The 14739-nt window shown below is 45.3% G+C and overlaps 5 protein-coding genes and 1 non-coding gene across 6 annotated transcripts in view; 3 read left to right on the top strand and 3 right to left on the bottom strand.

Moving 5' to 3' along the window:
• Nucleotides 1-14739, top strand: part of LOC125996117 (histone H2A type 1-B) — a 949462-nt gene that overhangs the window by 3717 nt on the left and 931006 nt on the right. The gene's annotated exons all lie outside the window — the stretch shown is intronic.
• Nucleotides 599-9855, bottom strand: LOC125995867 (uncharacterized). The gene is made up of 3 exons (XM_049764832.1): nt 9447-9855; nt 2205-2484; nt 599-1029 (listed from the first exon to the last, which is right to left on the bottom strand). Exons 1-3 carry the CDS (start codon nt 9853-9855, stop codon nt 603-605), a joined length of 1116 nt encoding a protein of 371 aa, XP_049620789.1. The 3' UTR covers nt 599-602.
• On the bottom strand, nt 2171-2485 carry LOC125996158 (histone H4). The gene has a single exon (XM_049765107.1). It carries the CDS (start codon nt 2480-2482, stop codon nt 2171-2173), a length of 312 nt encoding a protein of 103 aa, XP_049621064.1. The 5' UTR covers nt 2483-2485.
• LOC125996118 (histone H2A type 1-D) lies at nt 10856-11248 on the bottom strand. The gene has a single exon (XM_049765070.1). The coding sequence runs from the start codon at nt 11246-11248 to the stop codon at nt 10856-10858; it is 393 nt and encodes a 130-aa protein (XP_049621027.1).
• LOC125996155 (histone H2B type 1-C/E/F/G/I) lies at nt 11555-11954 on the top strand. The gene has a single exon (XM_049765104.1). The coding sequence runs from the start codon at nt 11561-11563 to the stop codon at nt 11939-11941; it is 381 nt and encodes a 126-aa protein (XP_049621061.1). The 5' UTR covers nt 11555-11560; the 3' UTR covers nt 11942-11954.
• Nucleotides 14688-14739, top strand: part of TRNAQ-UUG (transfer RNA glutamine (anticodon UUG)) — a 72-nt gene continuing 20 nt past the window's right edge. Inside the window, exon 1 of the tRNA in view lies at nt 14688-14739. This exon is cut by the window's right edge and continues 20 nt beyond it. This is a non-coding gene — a tRNA (tRNA-Gln).

Raw genomic sequence — 14739 nt, 5'->3', positions numbered from 1 at the left:
AGTCGACTATTCCTAAAGCAGGGATAGGGAAGAGGGGGAACAATTCAGTAACGCAGTATGGTTGACCCAGGACAGTTCCTGCAGAGATCAAGCGTGCCAGTAATCTCTACTGTAATTAGTCCTAAAGCCAACCAAGAGCAAATTGATCGTTCCAAGAATGAATTCTATAACTTTATAGTGCTAGAGAAGAGCTTAGTTTTACCTTGACATGAAATTTCAATAGAAACTTTTAAAGAAAGGCCAATACTCACTGGTAAGGGTTAATTGCCTAGAGCTAGGCTAAAAAGAACTTATTTCTAATGAAGTTATGTTAGCTCATACTAAGCAGTCACTGGCTAAAGATGAAAGGAGCGAATCTGGAGGGTTCAGCAAAACGTAGTTTTGATTAAACTGAGATTTTAACTATAATATAGCGTGTTTAAGTCACCACTATGGTTCTGCATAGTACCTTAACACTTATAGCCAACCTCAAACAGCTAGGTATGATAACCTTGTATTTAACGCAAGTTGACCTTAGCAAATGAAATGCACATGCTCTTTTTCCTGAGAAATTGGGGGCTCTAAAAAGAGCCTTTGGGTAGAGAGGATTTGAGCTGGTGGACTTAAGCGCGCTCGCCCCGGATGCGGCGGGCCAGCTGGATGTCCTTGGGCATGATGGTGACGCGCTTGGCGTGGATGGCGCACAGGTTGGTGTCCTCGAAGAGCCCCACGAGGTAGGCCTCGCACGCCTCCTGCAGCGCCATGACGGCCGAGCTCTGGAAGCGCAGGTCGGTCTTGAAGTCCTGCGCGATCTCGCGCACCAGGCGCTGGAAGGGCAGCTTGCGGATCAGCAGCTCGGTCGACTTCTGGTAGCGGCGGATCTCGCGCAGCGCCACGGTGCCGGGCCGGTAGCGGTGCGGCTTCTTCACGCCGCCCGTGGCCGGCGCGCTCTTGCGGGCCGCCTTGGTGGCCAGCTGCTTGCGGGGAGCCTTCCCGCCGGTGGATTTGCGAGCGGTTTGCTTGGTACGAGCCATGGCAAGAGTGTGACAGCTAAGCACGAATGAGGAAAAGCTGCTGGTCCAGCATTTATAGGCAGCCTCTGCGCTCTGATTGGACAGCAGTCTACCCTATCCCAGCCACACAATTGGTTCTTTGTTGAATCCTGAAGAAAGGGGAACACTTTCCCGCCCTCCAGTCTTCTGGATAATGTGGGGCCCCGGGGGGGACGGACTTACAACATTTAATAAATTTTGAGAAAAAAATAAAAAACAACTTGAAACCTAGAGCTGGAGAGAACTTAAAGCGGAGCACATTTGCCTTGCATTGCGTGGCCGGTTTGGATTTGATCTCCAGCATTACTTAAATGAATTAGGCGTGATCGATCCCTGTGCTTAAAATCTGAGTGCATACTGTGTAGCCCCCAAACCAACAAAACCCCAACCCTTAAACATGAGAACCTGAGGACGCGTTGCTTCTTTTTTTTGTTTTTGTTTTGTTTTTTGGTTTTAGTTTTTGGAACACACCGGGCGGCGCTCAGAGGTTACTCCATGGCTCTGAGGTCAGAAATCACTCCTGGAAGGCTCGGAGGATCTAGATTGGGGTTCCGACCCCAATCGGCTGTGCTAACCCTCCGGTCCCAACGTTGCACTATTTAGATGAAAGTTATCATTGGAAGCAAGCAAGTGAAATGCAGCCACCTGCAATGAATTAACCATGTTGAAATTGACAAACTGCTATTTTGGCTTCATTACCATGGGATACTTAACATCTTCATGAATACACTGAATCTTCGTTACAAATTTACTGTCTCAAGTGGCGTGGGATAGTTTTAGGATAAAGGCTTTTATAACAAAGCAATGAGATGAGAATATTTAAATTGTTTCCGTGCTTAAGACTAGGGATTTGGGTCCAGAGACATAGCACAGGGGCGTTTGTCTTGCAAGCAGCCGATCCAGGACAAGAGGTGGTCCCCTGTGCCTGCCAGGAGCTATCTCTGAGCATACAGCCAGGAGTAACCCCTGAGCACCGCAGGGTGTGGCCCAAAAACCGAACCAAAACCAAACAAATACTACGGATTTGGGGGGACTGTTTGCCATGGGCTACTGTGAGCCAAGTGTTTTCAACTCTTTCGAAATGATCTTGTAGGCGGCCCTAAAAAGGGCCTTTTGTTTTGATTTTAGAGCGATCTGATTTAGCCCCCGAATCCGTAGAGGGTACGGCCCTGCCGTTTGAGCGCATAGACCACGTCCATGGCGGTGACGGTCTTGCGCTTGGCGTGCTCCGTGTAGGTGACGGCGTCGCGGATGACGTTCTCCAGGAAGACCTTGAGCACGCCGCGGGTCTCCTCGTAGATGAGCCCCGAGATGCGCTTGACGCCGCCGCGGCGGGCCAGGCGGCGGATGGCGGGCTTGGTGATGCCCTGGATGTTGTCGCGCAGCACCTTGCGGTGCCGCTTGGCGCCGCCCTTGCCCAGGCCCTTACCGCCTTTGCCACGTCCAGACATGTCTGCGAGTGGAGAAGTGTCTGCCTTAAGCCGAGTTAGCAGCAGTTTATATAAGGCTGAATCGGACCTGTTTGAGAACCTCGTTCTTGGACTCAGAGCCACGCCCACTCAGGAAACTGACAAGGGGCGGAGCCTAACAGCAGCCTTGCTGGGCCCCTTTGTGTTCTTTTGGTCTTTGTATCAAAGGAATTGCTGAGCCTTTATATTTTTTAATTTCATGGGTTTTATTTATTTTTCTCTTCAGCTTCTTATTAAGGGACCTTGTTTACAAAGTGATTCATAGTTGAGTTTTCGACTTCTATTTTCTAGCACCGATTCCAACACCAATATCAATTTTTCTCCACCAAATATCTCCAGGTTCCCTCCTCTACCTCTCCCTTCAATCCTGCCATATGGACTGGCACCGTTTTACGTTTGGTTGTTTGGGTCTCGTGATTTTAGTGCTATTGAAATATTCTGTGGTTTGGATATTTTGTCTCTCCTTTCTTAACACTGATGTACCTGAATTCCCTTGAATTCTTATTTCTATTCTTTCTCATCTGTCTCCCACTCCTCTCCACTCGTTTTCTTTTCTTCTCCCTGTACTCTGGGTTCAAGGTTGATCCAGGCTGAAATTTATTTTCTAAATGTTTTTTTTTTTTAATCTGTAAACACTGATCTTAACATTCCCTGGAATGGAAAGTGACATCTGAAGTTGTGATTGCTGTTACTAATTAGGTCTTTCTGTTTATTTTTATTTATTTGTTTGTTTGTTTGTTTTTGTTTGTTTTTGTTTTGGGGCCACACCCGGTGGTGCTCAGGGGCTACTCCTGGCTCTACACTCAGAAGTCACTCTTGGCAGGCTCACGGGACCATATAGGACTTCGAGATTCGAACCAACCACCTTAGGTCCTGGATCAGCTGCTTGCAAGGCTATCTCTCCGGCCCCCTTTCTGTTTATTTTTTATTAAAAAGTTTTAAATGTTTTGTTTAGAAAATGTTTGATCATTAATTTAAAAAATAATAATGATTTTTATTATTTGGTGTTGTTTGTTTGATTTTTAAATATTTTAATTGAAATCACAGTTACAAGTTGTTCATGACTGAATTTCAGCCAAACAATATTCCATCATCTAGTCCTTCATCAGTGTACATTTCTTGCCACCAATGTTCTCATTTTCCTTCTGCTTTTCTCTATGCCAGACGTTTTTTTCTCTTTGCCTCTTTCTTTTTTCCCTCTGGGACATTGGTTTGCAATATTATTACTGAAGAGTTATCATACATACCACTTTGCCTCCTTTTATGCAATGTTTTTTGTAAGCATTTCTAAGAAAGTCAGTGGAGAGTTGCAGCTGAAGCTGCCCCCAAGATCAGGCTTGACTGGCATCAATGGTAATTCTGTATTATCTGTATTCATCTAGTCACTTTTCCCTTTTTATTCCTCATCTTTGTGCCACCATTTTTGCATAACTAACCTTACCCTACTCTTTTTCAATCTCTCTTTGAACACTTCAAAGTCTTGTCACTTAAGAAGTCCCTGTTTTGATCAATGGCTAAGTCTGCTTGGGAAGTCAGGCCCCCCACCCCAAAACTCTGTGCCTCAAGTTTTGTAAATTCAACAATGTCAAGACCAGGAAACTAATAAAAAATAATAATAATAAATAAATAATAATAAAGGTGGCGCTAGAGGTAAGGTGTCTGCCTTGCAAGTGCTAGCGTAGGACGGACAGCGGTTCGATCCCCCGGCATCTTATATGGTCCCCCCAAGCCAGGAGCGATTTCTGAGCACATAGCCAGGAGTAACCCCTGAGTGTCAAATGGGTGTGGCCCAAAAACAAAAATATATATATGAATAAATAAAATAAAAATAAAAATAAATAAAACAGTAATAAAAAAATAATTCAAAAACTTTTTAAAAAGCCATCTCTGGCTTTTTTGCTATTTTGTTTTGGGGGTGTTGGAGAGGAGAGTTACCTTGTTTCTCCCCAGAAATTGCCTGTTCTGGCCTATCAGCTTTCCTATACTTTCCCCAAGTATCAATCAGCCATGTTTATCCTGCAGGCTTCGCAGATGTGTGACTGTCACTTAAACCTAACTCGAGCATTCTGCTTTGATGGTTACTGGAAAGACCTAGATTTATTATATGACTTCTCTGGGGATTCATAAACCTGACCGTACAAGAAATACCAACCCAAAATCATTCTTTTACATGTGGTGTCAGGAGATAGGGGACATTCTGGAAATGAGTTTTTCACAAAATAAAGAGAAAGAAAAGAATAAGAAAAATTGACAACGGCATGAGGAGCACAGATACTGAGCTTTTTGGAGACAGTGAGGTCGAGGTATTACCCAGAAATCAATCAATTTCTCCAAACCTCATCCCCAAAAGAAGCTACAGGAGAATCCAGTCATGATGAGGCTATGAGGGGACTATGCAGAGTCCAAGATTATCTTTCGCTAACTCACAGTTAGATAATAATATTAACTAATATTTAACTAAAAGTAATGTCATCTGACTATCAGTAAATCAATATTTTAACTATTACTTTTAATATTTACTGGTAATATTATTTTACCATATCATAATAATAACTATTAATAATAGTTAATATAATTAACCTTAATGTATGTGAAGAACACCACCACACTTAGACAATATTGGTAAAGTCATTCTCAGTTTTTCCTACTATGTAGAATCTTGGTCTCTCTCAAAAACTTGTATCCTGCTCTTTCTCTCCCCTTATGTCTTTTAAGTCCATTTCTACTAATTACATTGATCATTGTTTTCTCCTGGAATCCCTGTCTGTGACCGAAGGGGAAGGTGTTGGCCACCTGGATTGAAGTGATCTAGCATTGATTGCAATTCCCTGCTACAGACTGAATCCACCCAAGGCCTCCAGGCTCCAGGGACAGAGGCTAGGACTTGCCCGAACCCACTTTAAGTGACACAGGTCAACAGTATGGTGGCTGCCTTGCAGGCTGGAGGTTTTCTGAATGTCCAGAACACCATAGCTTGGAAAGGACCTTACCAGTCCTGACCCAGGCCAGGTATTCATTTCCCAGATGGATCAGGTGAGTCTGAGACAGTGGGAGTGAAAGGGCAGAGCACCCCAGGAACTAGTTAATCTCATTCATTTCTTCCAGCCCTCATATTCTTAACTGCCTGAGGGTATCTATAGCTAAAGGGAGGAGGTCTGTAACAGAAGATAAAAGTAAATCGGGGGTGGGGCCTGAGTGATAGCATAGCAGGGAGGGCCTTTGCCTTAAAAGTATCCTCTAAGGTCCCTTGAGCCTGCCAGGAGCGATTTCTGAGCATAGTCAGGAGTAACCCCTGAGCACTGCTGGGTGTGACCCAAAAACAAACAAACAAACAAAAATAATAATCTTGGGTTGTTTTTGGTTTTTCGGGCCGCACCTGTTTGATGCTCAGGGGTTATTCATGGCTACAAGCTCAGAAATTACCCCTGGCTTGGGAGGACCATATGGTACGCCGGGGGATCTAACCATGGTCCTTTCCTTGGCTAGCGCTTGCAAGGCAAACACCTTACCTCTAGCGCCACCTTGGCAAACACCTTACCTCCAGCGCCACCTCGCCAGCCCCTCTTCTTGTTTTATTTTTTTTAAGTGAAAACAGGTTTATTTGATGGCATTGAGAAAACAGAGGAAGAGGATAAGATTGAAGGCAAGTAGCATCCTTGTGAGAAAATACATTCTTTTCTAAAGGCAGAGAGAGCTCTAGTGCACAGCCCAGCATGAAAGTAGGGAAGTCTACGTCTCAAGAGGGGACATCCAGGCAACACGCACTCAAGCACATGGACCCAACATATGTGTCTTAAATACATCTTTTATAGGAATAGTCTTCATCATCAGGGAATGAATGGCAACACTTATGGAGAATGAGGAGTATTAAATGAATTCACTAACTATTTTATTACATTGTTGTTAAAGAGTGCATCACCCTATGTTGTCCAAATTTTTTTTTATTTTTCTATTAAGACTAAATGCGTTCAATACCCTAGTAACAACTATAAAAACTATATGGTCCTCATAAAAAGTGGTTTACTCCTTACTGTTATATATACTATCCAATTTTTTAAATCCCAGTTTAACAACAACAACAAAGGCACTAAGTCCTATTTCTTTTTTTTTTTTTTTTTTTTTTTTTTTTTTTTGGTTTTTGGGCCACACCCAGTAACGCTCAGGGGTTACTCCTGGCTATGCGCTCAGAAGTTGCTCCTGGCTTGGGGGACCATATGGGACACCGGGGGATCGAACCGCGGTCCGTCCAAGGCTAGCGCAGGCAAGGCAGGCGCACCTTACCTTTAGCGCCACCGCCCGGCCCCTACTAAGTCCTATTTCTATTTCTATATATGATCCCATCTAAAAAGTCTTAACTGGTAATATATTATTCTTGAAGTTTTAGAAAAGAGGCAATGAGAGTACTTTGGTTTGGTTTCAAGCCAGAAACTTCTCAACAGCAGATTTTGGAACTGAGCTCTAAGCTGAGGACCAACCAACCTCGTGTTCAGCTGTTGCGTCCTCTGAAAAGCCAAACCGAAGCCAACCCACATAGCACCAACACAGACCTCTGCCTGTGCCATTAATAAGAATTTCTATATTTCTCTGAGGATGGACAGAAGACCCACTAGGATGTCATATTCTTAGCGTGAATAGCTGCTTTGACTACTCCCAAAGGCCCATGAGAAGCTACATCCCTGAGTGGATAATTGGTGAAATTCAGTAGACATAATTTTGAGATTTGTATTATGGTACTGACATAATACTTTCTTCACATTTTTTTGGTCTAAAATAAATTCTCCCTCTTCTGTGTGTATTTACAGGCCAAAACTAGCCTTGATTAAATTTCTCTTTACGTGGCAAGTTCCAGCAGCAAAGACACTAGGAGACAATTTTCTTCTTTCTGTCAGCTCTGACTTTACATCGAAAAGGCTTGGCCAAGATGTAGCATTGGGCTGTGAAAAGTCTTACCAGGTATAAAATTTTGCATTTCTTTAGCCTGGTTCTTTCACTTACTCTTACTATACATAAAGTATTTTCCTGCAGAAATAGGAAACTTGACAGGGAAACTTAGCTCCTTCCTACCCCCAAAACTTCTACATCTGAAACTAGCTGGGCAGGATCTGCTTTGATATGTTAAAATTAACATCTTAACTCCATTTTAACTCAGGACTCTTACTCATATCGTTTTTTTTTTTTTTTTACCAGAGCTGCATATCCGCTTAGCCAGGTGAATTGTTATGTGTTACTACTGTTAATGTTTCTGTGTACCAGAAAGTATCTGTTTTTTTATCAATGTGAACATTCTTCTCATACCTGTTACTGGCAACTTACCTCATATATAATTGCCCCACAGATTAAAATTTAGAACGCTGTTTCTCTTATGCATTCATTGTGTGGTCTCATTTCTTCATATTTCGCCACCTGTGCATCCACTCTCCTAGACAGGACTCATAGAAGTTCTCTAATTCAACTGGACCCCAAAAGCTAGTCAGCAGCACACCTCCTTCCTTTTAGAACTGTCCTTTCAAGAATGAAAAAAAAACTCAACCCTAAGAGACTAAGAGCAAGTCAGACATACTCTCAACATAGATAAAACCCTCACAAAAGTCAGTGGAGCCCAGACTGATAGTGTGGGCTGGGTCTCTGGCCACCGCTCTTCAGAGGTCCAGCAGTTAGCCAAGCAGACAAGTGAGCATTTGAAATCCCATATGAATCCTGTGGTTTTGTTTTGGTACTACTTGTAGGGTTCCAGAGTAGAGGAACGGGGGCCGGGCGGTGGCGCTGGAGGTAAGGTGCCTGCCTTACAAGCGCTAGCCAAGGAACGGACAGCGGTTCGATCCCCCGGCGTCCCATATGGTTCCCCCAAGCCAGGGGCGATTTCTGAGCACATAGCCAGGAGTAACCCCTGAGCGTCAAACGGGTGTGGCCCAAAAACCAAAAAAAAAAAAAAAAAAAAAAAAAAAAAAACAGAGTAGAGGAACAAGGTCACATAACTGGAATAAAGTTTAACACTTTAATCTGTCTGCCAACAAGAGCCCCCCAGCCTGGCCAGCCAGGGCCCTCTCCCAAAGGAAACATTTGGAAAAGAAAAACTTGAATTCATCTCATAGCATTACCAGATGTCAGTAGTGACTCTAATCTTTGAGAATTAAATGCTGCTTCAAACAGCCAGTTTCCTCTACATTACGCTGGGAATCCTTATAGAAGTCTATAGAAAATGATTTGAATTAAGCTACTGCTGGATCCTACCTAGGGCCAATTACCAACGCAGCCCTAGCCAAGTTAACATTTTCTGCAGACCCTGGGCACCGTTTGAAATCACACGGGCATGGATTCTTTACCAGGCAGTTGCCTGAGTCCGAGAGCAATTGCACTCCCAGTTGGGACATTTATCCTAAATCGGAATCCTCTTGTTTAGCTGCAAACTTATATTCAACTACTATTTGCTTGTCCAAATACCCAATCAAGCTAACTTGGGTTTTTTTTGTTTGTTTGTTTTGGATCACACTCCGAGGTGCTTATGGGTTACTCCTATTTCTGCAATCAGAAGTCACTCCTGGCAGGCTCAGGGGACCTATGGGGTGCCAGAGGTTTAACATAGGTCGGCTGCATCCAAGGCAACCGTACTGTCCACTGTGCTATTGCTCTGGCACCCAGTCTAGCTTTGACCTTCAGCACAAGTGATTCTCGCAGCCCCATTGGAGTGATTCCTGTGGGGCTGGAAAGATTGCATAGCTGTGTTTGCCTTGCAAGCAGCCGACCCAGGACCTAAGTGATTGGTTCGAATCCCGGCGTCCCTTATGGTTCCCCGTGATGGCCAGGAGTTATTTCTGAGCAGATAGGAATCTGCTATAACTAGCCGCTTTTCCCTAGCAATCAATAGCAATGCAACAGCTTTTAGTGAAAATGAAAGTGGCTCTGAAAAGAGCCTTTGGGTACGAAGAGGATTTGAGCTGGTGGACTTAGGCACGCTCGCCCCGGATGCGGCGGGCCAGCTGGATGTCCTTGGGCATGATGGTGACGCGCTTGGCGTGGATGGCGCACAGGTTGGTGTCCTCGAAGAGCCCCACGAGGTAGGCCTCGCACGCCTCCTGCAGCGCCATGACGGCCGAGCTCTGGAAGCGCAAGTCGGTCTTGAAGTCCTGCGCGATCTCGCGCACCAGGCGCTGGAAGGGCAGCTTGCGGATCAGCAGCTCGGTCGACTTCTGGTAGCGGCGGATCTCGCGCAGCGCCACGGTGCCGGGCCGGTAGCGGTGCGGCTTCTTCACGCCGCCCGTGGCCGGCGCGCTCTTGCGGGCCGCCTTGGTGGCCAGCTGCTTGCGCGGCGCCTTGCCGCCGGTGGACTTGCGGGCGGTCTGCTTGGTACGAGCCATGACCCTTCCGAGAGTACAACTGGCTCCCTAGACGCCCGGGCGGCCTCTTTATAACGCACAGCAGATAGTGATTGGACGAAAGGAGGCAAGGCCCGCCCAGCCTCTACCTGATTGGCTAAACACACACACGCGTTTGCTCTGCCCCAAATTCTTATTCTTATACTAGCATCTAACTTCTATTTGCCTGTAAATTTTATGCCTAGCTGTTTCCAGAAACAATAAATGGGCCTTGCATCAAAAAACCTTTATTTTAGAAGAAAATAACTTGTTTTTCTCACATGAAGACAATACAGGGGTTGGGAAGTTAGTATAAGCCGGGCCGTTCGCCTTGAAAGCGACCAACCAAACAACCAGTTTTATATCCACATCCCATATGGTCCCCCTAGCCCGCCTGGAGTGATTTTTTAAATACAGAACCTGGAATGGCCGTTAGGCACTACTAGGTGCAGTACAAAAGTCAAAGGAAATACAATTGCAACTTAAGCATTATTCTGACTTAACAGAAAAGGGGTCAAACTGTACTGCTGGGGCAAGGAAAACTGAAAATGGGGGGCGGGGGAACCCCAGATATAATCACCATTAATTACTAAAACTGTCTAAAATGTTCTAGAAAGATTGATTCGTGAGCTGGAAATGCTATACGTGTATCAAGAGTAAACCTAGGATTTAAGCATAACCCGGTCTTCGTTTATTCATAAGCCCTGTAGAAGCCTGCAGGCTCAACTTGAATTATTCATATATGATCGTGGGGTGAACTATTCCTAAGGGCATTTAAGAATAACGAAATGCTTTAGGGGTGTTTATTTCAGAACCAACACATTTTAGAACTGCAACTACGTAAGAGCACTGGGAACCATCTTCTCATAGATACTAAAGGTTGCAACAAGAAACGAGGTGACTGAGGAAATAATTTACAAAACCGTGTTGCAGTTCTTTCAAAGAAAAAGTAGTTGGCTCTGAAAAGAGCCTTTGGTTTGTTCAGGAAACTCTTGCTGCAGCTTTACTTGCCCTTGGCCTTGTGGTGGCTCTCGGTCTTCTTGGGCAGCAGCACGGCCTGGATGTTGGGCAGGACGCCACCCTGGGCAATGGTGACTTTGCCCAGCAGCTTGTTGAGCTCCTCGTCGTTGCGGATGGCCAGCTGCAGGTGGCGCGGGATGATGCGCGTCTTCTTGTTGTCGCGCGCCGCGTTGCCCGCCAGCTCCAGGATCTCGGCCGTCAGGTACTCGAGCACGGCCGCCAGGTACACCGGGGCGCCGGCGCCGACGCGCTCCGAGTAGTTGCCCTTGCGGAGCAGCCGGTGCACGCGGCCCACGGGGAACTGCAGCCCGGCGCGGGAAGAGCGGGTCTTGGCCTTAGCGCGGGCCTTGCCTCCCTGCTTGCCACGTCCAGACATGATGAGTCGTGTGCTAATGTGGTCCCAGTAACAGCTGGTCTAAGCCAGACGCCAACTGTGTTTTTATAGGCCTCGCAGAGCGCGAAAAGGACGCCGTACGATTGGCCCAGCCGTAAGTTTAATTTTGACCCATGGCAACGCGAGCCCGCAGACGGCGCGTCCCGATTGGTGCAAAGCGTTTTGTGACATCACTAAAAAAACTGACCAATCGGGAGTGGGCAGCTCCGTCCTTCATCTGCATGCCTTCTGCTATTTAAGGCGGCGGCGAGGCGGCATCGCAGCATCTCAGTGTCTTGACCGCTGATCATCACCATGCCCGAGCCAGCCAAGTCCGCACCCGCCCCGAAGAAGGGCTCGAAGAAGGCGGTGACCAAGGCGCAGAAGAAGGACGGCAAGAAGCGCAAGCGCAGCCGCAAGGAGAGCTACTCGGTGTACGTGTACAAGGTGCTGAAGCAGGTGCACCCCGACACGGGCATCTCGTCCAAGGCCATGGGCATCATGAACTCGTTCGTCAACGACATCTTCGAGCGCATCGCGGGCGAGGCGTCGCGCCTGGCGCACTACAACAAGCGCTCCACCATCACGTCCCGCGAGATCCAGACGGCCGTGCGCCTGCTGCTGCCCGGCGAGCTGGCCAAGCACGCCGTGTCCGAGGGCACCAAGGCCGTCACCAAGTACACCAGCTCCAAGTAAACCTCTGCTCCGTGTGCTAACTTACCCAAAGGCTCTTTTCAGAGCCACTAAAACTTCCTAAAAACAGCTGTCCACGTCTTTTTAATCTTTGAGTTAATGCAAAAGTAGGTCTACTTGGAAGGGGATCATTTATCTAGATCTTTGTCTTTGTCAAATGCATTCAGTCTGGTAAGGAGCTTTAGCTTCCTTAGCTATAGACTCATTTCCAGGGTCTTTCTGGGGTTAACAGTGAAGACTTTCAGGTTGCATCGTGGCAGTTCTTTGCCTCTCGTCCTATACTGCTTGCCATAGCGGTCAGACGTAGCTAGTGCAGGAAATTACAAAGAAATTAAGTTTGCGGGTGGCGCAGGGTTAGGGCGCCAATTTGAGCTTTGGATCTAGAGGACCAAATTGAAAACCAGTGGCGCGGGCGGGAAAGCCAGGAGACGCTTGCTCCGCCCTGTCCCTTTGCCAGCTGGTGCACGAAGTTTCCCCTTGAGACTCCCCAGGTAGGGCGAGGGGTTCCCCACGCGTTAGGGCTGATTCTTCGAGTTTAGAGAAGCTGGCCCTCAATGATCCTGTCCTGTCCTGCAAGAGTCAAGATAGGACGCCAGGACCGGAGCCAGACGGGTTCAGAAAGCTTATTTAGAAAGGACGAAAAGTCCGGGAAATCCCTGGATTCTGGGAGGGGCCTCCTGAAAAAGGATTCCCGGAGAAAGGACCCAAAGTGGGTGGGTGAGTGAGCTTTTCTTTATTAAGTTCCAAGAATGTGGGGTGCTATGAGAACAAGGTAGGATGGTGGCATCAATTTACTATCATTTATTATATATAACTGTATATGTGATGTATTATTCCTTATTTTATTATATAATGATCAACTAGCTGGTTTTTAGAAGTGGCAAGGCCTAGGTCATCCGAGTTATCAGGGTCGTCCCCCCCCCCCCAGGCCACCCTCCATATAGATCCTTTTACTTAGTGGGAAGGTGGGTGACCCGGCCTGGCCCACATTGTGACCCCAGTTTAGTTCTGCAGCGGTTGGATGGATCAACTGGATCAATTTAACCACCTAGTTAGTCCTGGAAGGGCGCTCCCTGAAACAGAACTTTATAAATATATAAACTGTTGCTTTATAGCAGTTTAATGAGTCATCATTTGAACTTAAATTAATTGCCTTTGTTGTGTGTTGGATAATTCTACAATATTTGTGGACAGTCATAAAAAACACCAGGAAATCCACAAAGCATATTCCACCATTGTAGCCAAAGCAAAGGAGAATTTTAGTAAAAGATTTTTCTCAGTTCTGTAAGATGGAAACAGCCCTTTCATTTGTAACTTCCCCAGAAAAGTCCACATTTGAAGATCTTGATCTTTCCTGCTTACACTGGTTGGATATTCAAAATTTGGAAATGGAGCTACTGGAATTTCAAGAAAGCTCTATCTGGAAAAGTAAATTCAGTGACCTGCGTGCGGCTCTTGAACGTATTGAGTGTGAAAGGGTGACAAATGAACTCACTTGCTAGCAGTTCTGAGAACGAAATCCTAAAAGCGTGGGATTTTCTGCCAGACAATTTTAAGTCCATGAAAGCACTTGGGATTGCTCTTCTTACTTTGTTTGGGTCATCCTATGCTTGTGAGCAACTGTTTTTGGCTTGGAATCCTAAAATCTGATGCTAGAAACAGATTAACGGATGGCATGAGTGCTGCAATTGTTGCTCTAAATTTAATGCACCATGAGCCAAGGATTGACAAGTTCTCAGCATGCATGTAACAACAAAAATCACATGAATTTTTTTTCAGAGCATGCCCAATGCATATATTTACATGAAGTAGTATTTTCAGTTTGCAGTTAAGACACTTTCTAAGTTATTTAAATAGTATTTAAAGATGTTATTTAAAAAAGAGACTTTACATGGCCCTGTTGTAGTCCAATCTGGAATTTCCAATAAAAACGGTTTAGTTGAAAGCTCTTTTGTTTTCTTTACATATTATTAGAAACATAATGATTTGACTATTTTCAAATTTGATTGTAAATTTTACCAAAAAAAAAAAATGTATAGACTCTTTGGGCATGCACACCGAGTCTTGACACAGTTAACAGTTTTAAGAAGTTTATCTTGTTTTTTTTTTTTTACTCAGGATACATTTGACATGTTATGTGAATGATACATTTAAAATATATTGTGTAACTGAATCAAATTCTTCCTAAATTCATTAAATTGAATGAAATCATTCAAACATCGTACATTACCAATACATTGGAACGAAAACCAAAGGTTTGTGAATCAAATTGATACTCTGACGATACAAAGATCCCAACCTTTAAAAATGATGTTACATAGTTCAGACAACTTTATAAAGAGTTTTTAGATACTGAAATCTTGTTATTAAGGTTTAGTTGACGTGCTGGCACTTTGAGGAAATTCTTTGGTTTTGTGCGGCATTTTGGGCACTGGGACTCAAAAAGGTTAGTCATCACTGCCATACATAGTGAAGCCATAGTGCTAGGGTTCCAGTTTTCCATACTGCTAGGTGCCAATATTCCATAATGCCAGGGTGCCAGCATCCCACAGTGCCAAGGTACCAGCGTCCTGCAATTCTTGTGACTGGACTCTGGTCCTCGCCTGACCAAGCCAACAGACATTTTCCAAAATATCTCTAGGGGGCGATCTAATCTTTCTGAAAAATACTCAAGCCTTGACTTTAGCGTTGCAGGGACACAGGGATCAAGATTTGTCACCGGAAAGACACTACAGGGAGCATCCGTCCTGGCCCCATGGTGTAATGGTTAGCACTCTGGACTTTGAATCCAGCGATCCGAG

This window comes from Suncus etruscus, chromosome 18, assembly GCF_024139225.1.
Source record: "Suncus etruscus isolate mSunEtr1 chromosome 18, mSunEtr1.pri.cur, whole genome shotgun sequence".
NCBI classification, from domain to species: Eukaryota; Metazoa; Chordata; class Mammalia; order Eulipotyphla; family Soricidae; genus Suncus; species Suncus etruscus.
Note: the sequence above shows the minus strand (reverse complement) of the source record. Positions and strands in the feature narration are given on the sequence as shown.